Source organism: Alligator mississippiensis, chromosome 1 (assembly GCF_030867095.1).
Source record: "Alligator mississippiensis isolate rAllMis1 chromosome 1, rAllMis1, whole genome shotgun sequence".
NCBI classification, from domain to species: Eukaryota; Metazoa; Chordata; order Crocodylia; family Alligatoridae; genus Alligator; species Alligator mississippiensis.
Window position 1 is genome coordinate 276,667,240 of NC_081824.1, and position 15,425 is coordinate 276,682,664.

At 39.6% G+C, this 15,425-nt stretch overlaps 1 protein-coding gene across 13 annotated transcripts in view; it reads right to left on the reverse strand.

The window, feature by feature from the left end:
• The window catches only part of ROBO2 (roundabout guidance receptor 2), a 666,866-nt gene that overhangs the window by 128,797 nt on the left and 522,644 nt on the right, over positions 1–15,425 (reverse strand). For all 13 annotated transcript variants that reach the window (XM_059720636.1, XM_059720642.1, XM_059720638.1 and 10 more), the window contains exons 8-9: positions 11,655–11,779; positions 5,639–5,810 (exon numbers count right to left, since the gene is read on the reverse strand). In XM_059720636.1, coding sequence (XP_059576619.1) covers positions 5,639–5,810; positions 11,655–11,779 — 297 coding nt within the window. The remainder of the gene's footprint in view (positions 1–5,638; positions 5,811–11,654; positions 11,780–15,425) is intronic.

The window sequence follows — 15,425 nt, forward strand, 5'->3', positions numbered from 1 at the left end:
CAAGCAAATTTTACTGGCATGAACGTTCATGGAAGATGAATTTCAAAGCCATATGTGCTTGCATTCAGTATTCATTGAATTTAAAATTAGTATTTGAAAGCATATACATATATCCATGCATTCTGGTGAGAGAAATCAGACCATATATCTTCTCTGACCAGAGCTTAGCAATACAACTTGATTACTGACCAGTGGTTTGAGTAAGGTGAATTTAATTTTTTGACAAATAGCTGACCAAAAAATGTAGTTTATGCTTGACAGATGCTACTTGGAAGTTTGGGTTAAATACAGTAAAGCAATTGGGTCAAAAGGAAAACAATTCAGAAATGCCAAAGTGAAGCATTTCTGAAGGAAATAATTTCAGCTTCTTACACAAATTCACAAGAGGAAGAAGCCACCACTCAGAAGAAAAAAAAAGGAGGGAAAAGACAATTCAGCATTCCCCCTGTAATGTCTAGAAAATCCAGGCTTTGGGACACTCAAGTTCAAATACCTTCTTTTGGACTGAAACAGGAATTTGAATGAAGGTCTCCTACTTACTGGGTGTGTCTACACGAGATGCTAGGTTGCCATAGAGATGAACTATGATTATGTAGCTCACCGCTACGGTGATGTGTCGGCAGCCACAAACCGTGATGCCAATGCCACTATGCAGTAGCAATGAGCTACTGAGCAGTAGCTTGTTGCTACTGTGCAGTAGTGTCAGAAACGACCTATGCACCGCTGGGACTACACAGTAATACGCTGGGACTGCACAGTAATGACAGTCTGTAGACACGGGTGCACATGTAGACATGCCCACTAGGAGAGAGCCCGTTCCATCACAATCAAGAAAATTTTCAATTCTTTTTTAATATTTCCAGCATTTGATTTTTAAATATTCCATGGACAAGGAATGGAAGGGTCGATATCCCCACAGGCAAATAAATGGGCTATAAATGGATATTTAAGTATTCCAGAACAACTTCAAAAGAAGAACTGCGAGTGATATACTACAGAACACCCTAGATCAGGGGTTCCCAACATTTATGTGCCCAAGGGCACATCTGAATTTAATAGAAAAAGCAGTGGGCACCAATATGAATATTAAAGTTTAGAATTTAGAATCCTGGATATGCATATGTGCCTTGTTTCTTTTGGGGAGGGAGTAGTAAGTGCCACTCCATCACTGTGTCAGTTGGACTGATTCACTCTCATTTTGGTGGCCATTGTGTACAGCCTGTGAAAAAAAAATCTGAAGTGTTGTTGTTCTGAGTTAAATTGGCAGTGACAGCATTTTTTGTTGGAATAATGACTTTTACTGATTGTGAAAACACGTGCGGGCACCTGAATAAATCTTAGGGGGTGCCATGGCACCCACAGGCACCATGTTGGGAACTGCTGCCCTAGATGGTATCTCCTGAAAGTGGGATACCCTACTTCAAATGAGGCAGAGGAGGACTCTTAGCTAACAGGTAAGAGTCCACCTTCTCTACAACCTATTTGGTTTTGTGAATTACTTCAAATTCTCCTTATAAACCATCTCTTTGGTTTTATTAAAAATCCCTAGAAACAACGTAAGATAAGTTTTTATCGGTTCACTGAAAATTTGGTATCTAATTTGATTCTTTTCAATTCTTTAGCTTATCCCTCTGACTACTATGGGTGCCTGTACATGAGCCCAGAGGCTGCTTCAATGTGCTGTAATTACAGTGCGTCAGAGCAGACTCGATTAACTGAGTCTGCTGGAGTATGGTAATTACCATGCCCCAGCTAGCCATCGTGTCTTGTGTACCAGTGTCCCCGCACTTCAAAATGGCGGTGGAGGTACTTTATCTAAAGGTCATTGGATGAGCTTTGAATAAACCGCCCTTGCGCCATTTTCAAGTGCAAGGACACTGATACACGAGATTCTGTGGCACTCTAATTAAAACACCCCTGGGCACCTGGCCACACTCCCAAAGCACATGTAGAAATGCCTTGTGTGTACATGTACATTAGAGGGACAAGGAAAAAAAAATCAAAATAATTGAATTAGATATGATATATAGATATATATTTACTACGCACATGCACATACACACACACTCACACGCGCGCGCGCGCACACACACACACGTTTGCAAAATCCAGGTAGTGGTTGTGCATAGTTACAGAGAGCTATTAGGCGGTAAATTCACAGGGTTAAAAATGTATGCAGTGGTTGGGAAGTTCAATCGATAAATATGAATAATGAATAGGTTAAAAAAATTGAGATCTACTCCTGAATATTCTGTGCACAGAGAAAGAGGATAAATTTATGGAATAAATTACTAATTGTGGATTATTCTCTCCCTCTCTTTTTCAGTCTCTCTCTCCTCTCTCTCTCTCATAGACAGAGACAGAGGCAGAGACAGACACAGACACACAGACACAGAGTTAGGCTGAAGTAGTTAGTTAATTTGCATGACCTGCCATTATAAGACTGTGCACTGCATATCTGCTTTTGCTTTTGAAAATGTTGCGCAGACTGTCTTCATTTTTAAAAATGATTTTACTTTTCCAGATGTGAGTTAGACAGTGGATTTATGTGCTGGTCTTTCTTGAAAGTACAAGATTTGAATTTCAAATATACTGAAGGCTCTTAGCACAGTCCATAATCAGCAAAATTATCACTCAACTCAGCACATTTCATCACAGCTAGTAATCTCTTCTCGTATGAACACTTGAGTTAAAAATATTTCCAGTGAAGACTTGTAAGTGCAAAAATGTAACAACTGAAACACTTCTATATATGGCATAATTAAGCACTTGTTTTTCTGCACATGACATATGTTTTCATTCTGTATTGGAATTTCAATTGGTTCTAAATTACTCTGGATCAAACAAAAATGTGTTCGAAATGAAAATGATGGCTCGCCACTATTATTAAATCATTAACCAAACAGAAAAATTCTGGGCTATGAAGTAAAACTGAAATCACCAGCCAAAAACTGGAAAGCTAATGCTTAAATACGTGGCTAACATGTGCACTGTTTATATTTTAATATATTTTTAAACCGTGAAATTAGATTTCTCTACCGTTAAAATGATTGACTTTCATAACTTCTACACAGCATCAGCTGACAAAGCCTATTTAGACATTTATGGCTAATTCCCCAAGTATAAGCAATGTCAGAAATTATCTACTATGCAGTGGAATCTATATGTTTACAACTTGGGTTACAGAGTGCTCTTTTTGCATTTTCTTAATAACCTCTCCCTACCCTTTTCCTAAAGAGTAATCTTGGATTATTTTGCAATCATTGTACTGCCAGTCAGGTTCTGGGAAATACTGAAAAAGGCTGTTTTTTCAACCCTTTAGTCATTCAGCCAATAGTTAATGTTTTCTGTAGGTTTTTCAGAGTACAGAGTACCTGAGAATATGACTAATTTGAGTTGAGTCTGCATTTTGGCATGAACACCTTAATGAGCTGTTCTGTTGACTGGTTGTAGGAACTGATGAAAAATTCAGAAGAGGTCAATTATGATTTCCATTCTCTCTCTTACATCCATACGCATGCACTCATGCATGCATACATACACATGCACACAGAGAAAAAGATGAAGATGGACCAGAGACCTTGTCTGTCGAAAGGAAAAATTTCTCATCACTGATATCCTTGAACCTGGCTTGCTCTTTTCGGCCCCTACTGCAGTAAATCTCTGCAGCATCAGCAGGTGCAACCATTAACAGCTCAATGTCCTCTCAGCCAATGTTTGTATGTTCTATTTATTCCAATCTCAGGCATGGCACTGAATCAGGCAATGCCATGGACAGATATTAAAAAATACTGCCTTTCCATTAATTTTAAATGACCTTTTAATCTACATGTAAATTTGTATTGTATGAAAATGCATCATTTTGTCATAGGGAGTGAGAGAAAAGGAAGACTTAAAGAGGTCACAGAGGGAAGGTTAGTCTTTAATCTGCTAGAAACTACTTTGCAGAAATGCACTGGGTGCTTGTAAAGATGCAAGGATAGAGAAGAAATTATCTCCCCCTGTCATAAAAATATAGACAGCTTTTGGAAAACAAAGAAATGACATCAAATTCATGCTTAAACCTCTATAGCTTGTGCCTGAACCTTTCTACCTGTCGCCTGTGATGAATATGGTCTTGTGAAAAGCCAGATTATTCAGAATTAGACATCGTTTCAAACTTTCATGGTGCAGGCAAGTCTCTAAGGGAGCTGTAATAGTAGATCTGTGCATACAACAACATTTTTAATGGTAAAGATTCATCAAAGTCTGTCAGGGGATATTTAATGAATCAGTTAAGATAAGGAATAAGGAGGCCAGTGAATACTATAATCTGCCAGGCAAAGTGGAATTTCTGTTTTTTTTAGTATATACTGCCCTAGATCCATGACCAGAAATCACAGAGAAGCCAGCATGATTCATGGGAGAAAATGGAAGGGTAGTTTGTGTGCACTGGCAGACAGGCAGGAATGTATTTTATGTAGTTTTCTAAAATTAATTTTTGAAATGCAAGTGATAAGTTGAAATGTGCTGTTTTTTTGTCAACCCTACCACCTAGCTAAGTATGATTTACATTAATTCCATTGCTCTAATATTTGCATACTTTTCCACTTCAATTAATTTATTTTTAAATCTCTCCTGTGAAGTAAGAAATACCTGTATTTACACAGAAACTAAAGGCTATTATGTTAGTTATGGAAATCAGCATTGGTCTGTTGTGTTTAGTATAGCTATGCCAATCCTGCTGAGCTAAGCGTATGTCCTTAAGTCACTAGCCTAAGGTAACATAAAAAGTCTGTAGTCAAGCAAGAAATTGACCATATTTCCAATGAATCCCAGTTCAGCCCTTTTACTACATAAGCACTCATTGCTCAATAACTTAATTCTGCATTAGACTATGGCAGCTTCAATTTCTTCTTCAGTATAATAAAACATGTCCTTTTTCAGGCTTTTGTACTCTAAGTTGGTATGTTCTTTCATTTGTACTTTTAGTTTAAGGGGTTTTCAACCCCGCATCCCATGTCTTTGTGACAAAGTGGGTGCATCTACCGGAGACATTTACTGCAGAGCTAACTAATTAGCTCTTCACTTAACATCTCATGTCTATACATGCATATGAGGCACAAGTCAACTAATTTACTCCACAGTGGGACAGTACTTGTAAATACAAGTACTATCCTGTTTCAGTTTTTTACTCCGCAGCAACACGTGTAGATGCTGACAGGGCTGGCTGGGGCATGAGGGTACTTCAGTGCAGGGGCTGCCTGACAGCTAGTCCTGCACTGGAGCACTCTTGTGTCCCAGCCAGCCCCTCTGCAGCACACTGAGCTGAGTCAGAGCCTCCCTGGGTTGGCAGTCTGACCCGCGCGAGCTCCTTACCAGCTGGGCCTGCTGTGCTCCCAGGCATACTAACTGCGGCACCTGGGAAGCAATAAACTCTAGCATGAGAAGTACCATAAATAACTGCTTCAAATTAATTGTACATGTAGATGCACCCAGTGGAGAGCATTAAGATCCTTTGTGCATGGCATGTAATCTATAGTTGCTGATATGATTAACCTGATCTCTTTTCTCTGTATTTGCAAGATTTTTAATTTTTTCTGTGCTATTGGTCAAAAGCAATGAACAGTAAAAACCAATAGAAATTTTTGTATCTCACCATCAGTGACTTCCAGTTGAGCCTTTGCTAAAATGCTTCCTGCAACCGTCAGCGCCTGACAGATGTAGTAGCCTGCATCAGACCGTTGAATGTTGGTAATAGTGAGGTCCCCTGTTGGTGACACTGAATACCTACTGTTGGGTTGGAGAGGCTGGTTTGGAAAGAGTAGATTCTGTAGAGACATGTGATACCATATCAGTGCAAAATAAGAGCATTGTTTTGTTTTGCCATCAGTCAAATACTCAATGATTTCCTTTACAAGCAGTATATAAAAATACAAATATAAACAGGGCTACTAGTTATACCACATGAGGATTTCATAAGCATAACACCCCCCCCCCCCCCATGTTTCCTGCTTTGGAGAGTTTGCTGTTTAAGTCAGACAAAACATACTATTAAATAACAAAAGATAACAGTTTCAGGTAGGGGTACAGGCAAGAGGGAAAGCTGTCAATGATTATACTTAGATGGTTTGAATTTATTTCACATAGTCCTTCTTAGTTCTGGATTAAATTTTAATAAAATTAACAGTGGGCAACAGACCAGGAGATAACACTGGAGTACAGATTAGAAAAATACCTGAAAGAAGTGAATTATGAAGAGATATTTGAAGGGCCACAGAGAGACTGCTTGGCAATGAATACTTTTCCAGGCAAAGGGGGAAGCAGGAACAAGAGAAGCACAACTGGGAAGAGGATACAAACAAACCATAAAGAAAGAGAAGTTGGCAGAGCATGAGAGGTTAAAGGAGGGGGTAGAAGGAAATTAAAACTGAGCTGCAGGAAAGGGGCAGAGCAGAACAGAGCCTTGAAGGTGAGGACAAAGAGCATAAATCTGATGTGGAAGTTGACTGAGAGCCAAGAGTTTCAAGAAGGATCAGGTAGCATATTTAATATAGAGAAAAGTGATTAATTTAGCTTCTGCCTTTTGAATGGATCAGAGCAAAGAGAGATAATAATTATGGAAATGAGAATGGAGCAGTAGTCAAAGCAAAATATGATCAAGGCATGAACTAGGGTTTTAGTAACTGAGGGAAAATTTTAAAGAGAAAAGTGACAACATCTGGCAAGAAACTTGATGTGAGGAAAGAAGGACTAGGAAGAATAAAAAATGTTCATATGGGAAATTGAGGTTAGTGGAGCTGTCATGGGTGATGGAGATGAGAAACAGGAGAGAGAAGCTTTAAAAGGAATGATGAGAAAGAAATATGCTTTAACTAGTTAAATCCATAAAAATATGGCAAATCAGTTTAACTATAGTATCAACTAAACTAGCCCATTATAAAACTATTAGAATAATTAACACTAATAACACCCCCCAAACACTTTAAGAACTGTAATATAAACTACTGATTATAACTAATTATAACATTGTTTTGTTTTTCTTTCTATGACTAGGAATTTGGAAAAAGTTCTGTTGACATTTTGAAGTTTGCCTGTTGATGCGAAGCAGAAAACTTAAACTCATGGATAAGACATCCAAAGGCATTCAGTGTTGATCTAAGTCTTGCTCCCAATGGTAATTAATTATACCTTGACTTCAATGGGAAAAAATTTAGGCAGAAGGCAGTTTTCCTAGCTTGTGCAACTTTTCCTTCCTGCACTGGAATGAACCCGAAACCTTACAACAGTGTTTGTTTCCTCTTCCCTTCAAAAGATCCACAGAGAAATCACATGGTATCCAGTTGCCCAGTAGTTAGGATATGGGGAGTGGGAAACACAAGTTGAAGTCCTTAATCTGCCTGGTTCAGGCCAGAGACTTTAACTTGAATTTGCCACAACGCAGATAAGTGCTCTAACCACTGGCCAGTCTGTAGTCTCCCTCTCTCCTTAAAACTCCATCTCAGCCTTGAGAAGCCCTTCCAAAGAAAAAAATGCCTTCCAAGTCAGCATGTTCCCACAAAAAGCTATTTCAATTAATTGGTATTTTTCAACAAACCCCACCCCTGACCCTTTTTCTCAGAAATCTTCCAACCAGTGATTAGTGAGAAATTAGTGAGAATACCACCTAAGATTCTGCATTGTCCTGAGTCTTTGGTAGTTGTACATGCCTTGTACAGGGAGAGGCAGCATGACTGAGAAGCAAGTGAAAAAACTGACCTAATGGCACAAAAACAGAAAATCTCGATATTGCAGAGCTTTACTCATTCCTCTGCTTGCAGATTTGAACTTGGTGACACAAGGCTGAAATCACTGCAGGTTAAGGTCCCTAATCCTTATAATCCTTTCATTGTTAATCATTCATTCTCCTCTTAAGTGACTATCCTCTTCTCACCTCCTTTTAGCATGGGATGTCTAATCCTGAGGGATGTTGGGCCCCAGTCAGTTCTGCAACTTCATCATCTCACCCCTCAGGATCAGACCAGTGGATGATAAATTGTCATAAATTGACTGCTGCACACATGATTTTAAAGGTCTTTTAACTTTAAGTGGATTCAATTATCAGACAGTTTGCTTATTCAGGCATAATGGTGGCATGCTGGGCCACAGTCATCTCTAGTATAACTCTATTGACTTCACTGAAATTACATCTTTCGAATGTAATAGAGTAACACCAGGTATAAATTTGGCCTGGAGAGTTTAAAGACTTTGCCTGCCTTGAGCTGGTACATCTCACTGGATTACTGCTGTCAAGCTTAGAGAAGGAAGGTTACCAAATACAAAGTACTAGCTACTGATGCACAAGCCGGCACAAGAATAACCCCAGAGACTAACTCTCTTCCTTCCAACTCTCTGTACATAGAAAGTGATAGTTAGCCATGACAGTCTGCTTTCAGGCAGAAGGTAAGGTAGATTTGCACCTTGCAGACTAAATCAATCAACATGAGCTTTCATGAGTCCAAGTTCACTTCATCAGATGCTGTGAAAGGACATACACAGAGCTGTGTATCAAGCAGAGAGAGAGAGAGATCTGAATATAAAAGATAGGGAAAGGAGGGAGGGAAGTGTTTGGAGAGGCAAACAAGTAATAAACCATCCCCCTTCTCCCATTCCTCCCTCCCTTCCCATTTTTTGTATTGAAAGAATATTCAAAAACAGAACAGGTCCAGAATGAAGAATGCCCTTTAATTTTTAAGTGGTTAACTTGACTAGTCACACATAGCACCACGGAGCATACTGCTGCTAATGGCACCCCAAGGAAGAAGATGGCTTCTTGACAAACATAGAAAAATGGCACCTCAAGTCTATACTCCCATGCCAGAATGTAAAGCCAGAGGAATATATGAATGTAAAGTCCACATGTGGCAATATTAGTGCACTTTGATTTTTATGATAAAAACTTAAAGTTGAGACTGACATTTAATGGGGTAATGTCTATTACAAAGCTTTGAAAGTTTTACATTAGAATAGTAAAATTAACCCAGTTAACCTGTGTTGCTTCATTGCTGCTCAATTAAGAATAACATGTGGGTATAATGAATCACATTGAGCTATCTTTCAAGGTTTGATTATAAACAATGTAGGTATCAATTTTTATGTTGCATTTATTTGCCAAAAAAGAATGTTCAAGTCCTCTGGGAACTGGTTCTCAATATTGTAATTAATTTTCCAGGTTTGTAATTAAACAGCTTCAGCATGGTACAATCAGAAGGTAATAACATTCAATTAAAGACACAAGACACATTTTCACCTTAAAATGTTTTTACCCTTGAAGTGATACCGGTGGAAAAGGATAAAATAGAGTATTAGCACTTTTCAATTACGCTAAATGACTTTAATCCTGCAAATGATGTCCTACTTTAATTAGAAGCTCTTCTCTTTATTACAACATGATGGATGTCCACTTTATTAGATTCAAGTGTGACACTATAAGCCCACTTTACATAAATATTACCATGTTATTAAAACCCTCTACAAGGAGGGTTTTTGAAATGTTTTGTAGCACATCAGTACTTCCTACTTTAATTTTAAAATGCTATTATAGTTTCCTACTGGAACAATGTTTCTCCTTAGTAAGGCACAATGCTGCACTTTTAGTGGGCTATGCATTTGGAGGTTAGAGCTGAAATTCTTATCTCTCTGTATAATAGGCTGAAACAAATTTGAATGGAAACTAAAGTTAAACAACTTAACGGTTACAATAATAACAATGGATCATTTTCAGTTTAATACCCTGTTAAGCTCAGGGTATTGAGACTGGTTTTGATCCTGCAATTGGACCCAAGTGCCTACACATGCTAACTTAGAAGTGGCACCCTGTGGTAGGAACCTAGGCAGATCCATTAACGTGGACTGGCCTGCAGGATTAAATAATACCTACAGCACTAATGGTGTTTTGGGGCACATTTCCTCTCAGATTGATGCCAGTCTATTTTGTAACATATTTATTAACCTCTGTGAGAAGCTGACCTTTACAGAGCGTAGCTCACGTCAGTTTTGCAGAGGAATTCAATTTTTAACTCAAGTTCTCGTAATAAATCAGTGAAGAACAGACTTCTCAACAGAAACCACCAGGACAGAAACAGAGTTGGGGCAATTTCAGTGAGGCTCTCTTTTACCAGGCACCTAAACTGAGCTGACTCAGAAAGCGGAGTTGGATGCTTAGTAGCTCAACGTGACACTAAGCATGCAGCTTCAATAGAGCTAAAGCCAGACAGGCAGAGTGTGCTTCCCTAAGGTACTTGGGCTGTTACTATTCCCTGACCTTTACTGAGTGAGATTTGTGCTGGTTGCAGTGATGTGGCCAGAAAACTCTTGTCTTTTGGACATTTACAGAGGGAAATAATTTGTATGGACTGTTAAAGCTTTAGAGAGTGTCTTCATCTTCATTTGAATGTTATAGCATCATTAAGCTTCCTCAGGTTCAATATCCCTGTTTCTCTTAAAAGAGATCTCCTTGTTCTGCATATGGACTTAGAGAGGAAGGAAAGTTGTGCCTGTTGAGGGCAAGCAGAGGAGGATGGTTTTTTATTGTTTTTCCCAGAATTCTGACAAGGATCTCAAGCCAGTTTTACTGTTATTGGCCTAGACATATTGAACCTGGCCCCTGCTGCTATTAACCACCTGGCAGAAGAATAACATATGAAAATATACCCCAGCTGACTCCAGGAGAAAAATTACATTAATATATGTGCCCAGATTCTTAATTGAGGCCTCACCTATTTGTTTGGATCAGGTGTCACAAAAGAGCTGGAAAATGACCAAAAATAAGCATCATAGAAATCTAGTGTTACAATTCTATGCTGCAAGAGAATTGGCAGTAATAGACTAATTAACTGCCTTACAAATAATACCTCTTCTCCTGTTCTGAGCAAAGCTCAAGTACAGCAGAGGCTCTAGCCCATGGTTTATCACATTCAAACATTTACACACCAAAAGGAAATCCATCCAGATGGTGACAGCACCTGACTTCTAAAATCATCTAGTATTGGCAGAACATTAACGATAGAAATTTAAACAAAGGCTTAGGCATAATGGCATCACGTTTGGGTGTAAAACTAATGAAGCCAATACACACCCACAGCAATAATCACGGTGGAATCAGAAACTCCGTCTTAAAAATAACACACCCAGAGGAAAAGATTTCAAAAAGTAACTGCAGAAATTGTGCCACTTTTGCCAGAGCAAACAAGCTGTGTGTTCAAAAGGTGCATATGTACCAGGGCAAATCAGTCAGTGGATGGAATTACCACTTCTGATTTGCTAAGAAACATGCACATCCTATTATTTTTGCTACCCTATCTCTCATGACATGTTCCATATTTATCTCATCCACCTGTTATCCTGTATTGCAGAAAGAACAGACTTTCAGGCAGATACTGCCATTTTTTTTGTATGACTGCAGAGCACTTAGTTCAGTGGAGCCACAACCCAGTTGGCCTACACTTCTCAACATAAATATTCAACACCACCACTACTGCCTTTGTTGTTACATTAGAGTATCTTGGGGATAAATGTGTTGTCTGAGTAAGATGCACAGAACTTGGGAAAGATAGTAAAGTAAAACAGAACATTTAAAAACTGAACAATATCAAATAAAAATGTGATTAAGTTTCAGGTGAAATTTTTAGACTTACCTGGCTGCCTTCCTTTTGCCAAAAAACAGCAGGCTGGGGATTTCCCTTAGTTTCACAAGGAAAAGTCACTGTTCGACCCTGGGCTACAATCTGATCTCGTGGCCTCACCACAAACTGTGGGGGAGCTAAAATATAAGAATAAACACCATGTAAAATTAAGAGAGATTTCTCAGAGAGTAGATGAATAATATCAAAGGGCAAAAAGAGCATTATGTAAATGTATTTTTATGCCATAGGATATAAACCTTCATTTATTAGTAGATACAAATTTAGTAAAACAAGAAAAGAAAAGAAAGCAGCAACACTAAGTCATGATCTCTTTTAGCTGTAAGAAGAAAAGCACTATAATCATACATTCATTTAAACTGAGATGAAAATAAAGTCAGAAGCCAGTATCATGGGCATTGGTTATGTTCTAACCATTTCCTTGAGGCTTGTTTGGACTGACACTCACATACCATCCATGCTGTACACAGCTCAGCATTGGGCCTTTGCAGTGGTGTGCCTTAAGGTATGAAAGTGGCTCATCCCTGTCATATTTTTCAGTCCATCTGACTACACTGTTAAAAGTGAATGAGAATAGGGTTGGAGGAAAGGCCCAGAAGTGACAAGAGAAGTAGTCCAATGCATCCCTCAGAGTCCTTGAGGAAGAAGTAGGGGTGGCAAGAAGAGGTTGCTGTGGGAAAGAACATCCTCAGAAGCAATGTAAGATATGAGAACAGGGAAACAGGTTGGGAAAAAGGCAAAAGGGACAAATGTTGCTGTCCAACAGAAAATCAAGATTTATTTGACACTATCTTTCTCTGGACCAACTGTTTAGCTAGGAGACATGTTAGGCAAACTTTTGAGCACAAGCACCCTTCTTAAGATGACCACTACTATTTACAATAAATTAATAATAAAAGCCAGCTCTTGGAGCCATATGGTTAGATCAGAATATTTGCTTCTATTTATTTTTAAACAAATGTCTAGCATTTCTGCATGACAAAACAATATTTGGAAATGGCTTGATATGAAAGGCCATTTTGTTCAAAAGGCTACCTAGCATTTCTCTCAACAATACAGTTGGTCCAATAAAAGATATCACCAAAAAAGCCTTGCATCTTACAGTTCCTGAACCATCATAGATACAACAAAACCCCAACCCTACTGCTGATGCCAAAATTTTTGTATTGGTAGACAATCCCATGCCCAACACTCACTTTTGCTATGTTACCTTATTTACTTGTACAACATTTGTGCCCTTTCCCAAAAACCATCCCTCCAAAATTTAGGTGCGTTTCAACTGGGGAAGCTGATTTGGTTACCAGAACTGCAGCATGCAGATACTGAAACGGGTGTATAAGGAGCTGAAATGGCTGTTATGGGCTGTCCTTCTCTCCCAGCCCCAGGGGTAGAGGAGGGGAATGCAGTCTTCATTGTCACACTTAGGGTGCATACAGATGTTTAGGGACTGCACTCTAACTCATGGAGCTTTATACATGCCCCCTTCCCTCCCTATCCCCAACCCCCCATGATCCAACAGACATTTGTCTGTTGGGTTGTGGGATAGGATCAAGCCTATTTGCACCAGCTCTGACAAGCAGGCAGAAGTGCTCTAGCAGCCTCTGAACTGCCTTCTCCCCATCTCCACATCCCCCCAAATCTGGGGCTGTCAGCAGGGGAGGGAGGGGAAGGGATCAGCACAAAGCTACTGGCTGGGTTTTCCCTGGCTAGAGCTGGAGGGGTTAAGGTGGGGTGGAACAGAGCCCTCTTGCCTCCCAGCCCCGCCCCCCCCCGCCCCCCGCCCCTCTCCCCCAGCTATGCTGGCTGGGATATTGGTGGGAGCCAGGCCAGGCTCGCAAGGAGACAGGGCTTCGTTCCATACCCTCCGCCAGATCAGGTTGGGCAAATCAATAGGCGGTTTCTGCTGCTGCTTTCAAGAGGCACTGCCAAAGCTGGGGGGAATGGGGGTAGGAGGGGAATGGAGACCTCTCAGCTTGCGGGCCTGGCTCAGCTCCCAAGTTTGATTTCCCCGTATCAAACTAAGAGTCTGTGCTCCATATTTGCTGCACGGGGAATATTTAATCATTTGTGGTGTGCCTCCTGCAGCATCTCAAACTACTTTAAGATACTGCAACAGGCATGTGTTCACTTGTGTGGACATGGCCAGTATGTACAAGTTAGGCACATTAGGAAATTAGGTGGCATGGCTGGTTTTGGCTCCAAGCACAGTCAGAGCTGTTCTCAGACTTGTTATCTCATGCATGCTTTTCAGCAAATGTTCAGAGCTGCTCTAAGCCAACTCTACTGCTGAGTTTCTGGGTTTTGGATAGCGTGACCACATGCCCCAATTTCGTTGGGATAGTCCCGGATTTCGGTGGCCAGTGAATATTAAAATGCACCTGATTTCCACAGAAATCAGACATCCTGGACTGTCTGATTTCTGTGGAAAGGTGGTTCATTATTGTCCACAGTTATAAAAATAGCTTGCAAATGTTGGTTAATTTGTTAATTATAGATTAGTTAAATGAGGGATGGTGAAATTATTTGCTCAAAGTAGTAAATTGAGGGATGGTGATTTACTCAAAGTCAGAATATCAGTGCCTGAGTTGAGTGCTAACTTGGTCTAGCAGCTCTTGATTCAAAATATCTTGGTTCCAGCTGGAGCTTCTCTTAAAATACGGGTCTAACTACCAAAACACTAAGAACATTAGGAAACCTGTTGAAAGAGACCGTTGTGTTGTGATAAACCAAGTGCTGTACCAATCAAACAATTATCCTTCATTGCTTCAGATGTAATGTTAACTGGGTTGGAGTAAACTTAGTGGAAAAACTCTTCTTTAATTGACATTTGCAAGTCAAAGACAATGGGTCTAAAATATTACTTGTTTTCCAGGGAGCTAGATGAGAATAATAAAAAGAACAATTAACATTAGAGACCTGGGACACTTTTCTTGTTTTGAGAAATTTAAATACAGTACACAGTAAATTAGATTTGATTTCTGGCAAATTATGCTTTGATACTGCATTCAGCAAGCGCTGGCTTCAATCAATGTCATGCTAAAGCTCTGTTATGCTAATAGCTGCTTGTGAGGGTGAGTTGGATGATATGGAAATCAGATGGTTGAACATGAATAGAAAGCACAGGCCATGTACGAGGTGGGCTTTGAGATGAGGGGATGGGGGACCCTAAGGTTAATCACATCATGTTCAGAGTTGTTTTTACAGCACAGGATGGTATTCTACAGTGAGAATTAAAATGGAGATAGCGAAGCCGCAGTTGTGAGCATTAGCATGTTGCTCAAGATGGTTTCAGTGGCATTCTGTTGCACTCTGTCTTTCAGCATGTCATTTCATGCCTGAGTGAATAGATATTTTATGCCATATTAATTAACGCATATAAAGTTATCCTGTACTTATGTGTTAAAGAATCCTAAAAAGGGGGAGAATTGAATATTGCAGAGTACAGCAAAGGAATTCCTCAGCACTTCTCCTATTCTATTAAGTAGCAGAATGAATCTATTGGGATATATTACAAGCCATTTATTTCTCTGCCCACTGGTGCTACTGAATACTAAGAGTATGCTGAGTCACAAGGGGCTTATAAAGTCTCAGCTGTAGAAAAGCTTGACTGAATCAGTTCATTCCTCCCAGCTGAACTCTAGTCAGCTGATAAGAAATGTGGGAGAAGATGAATCAGAGTGGAGGGAGAATATTACCAAAGTAAAACGTATGGCTTTATAGTAAAAACTGCAGCAACTCAATACAAAATAATAGCAAAATTACCTT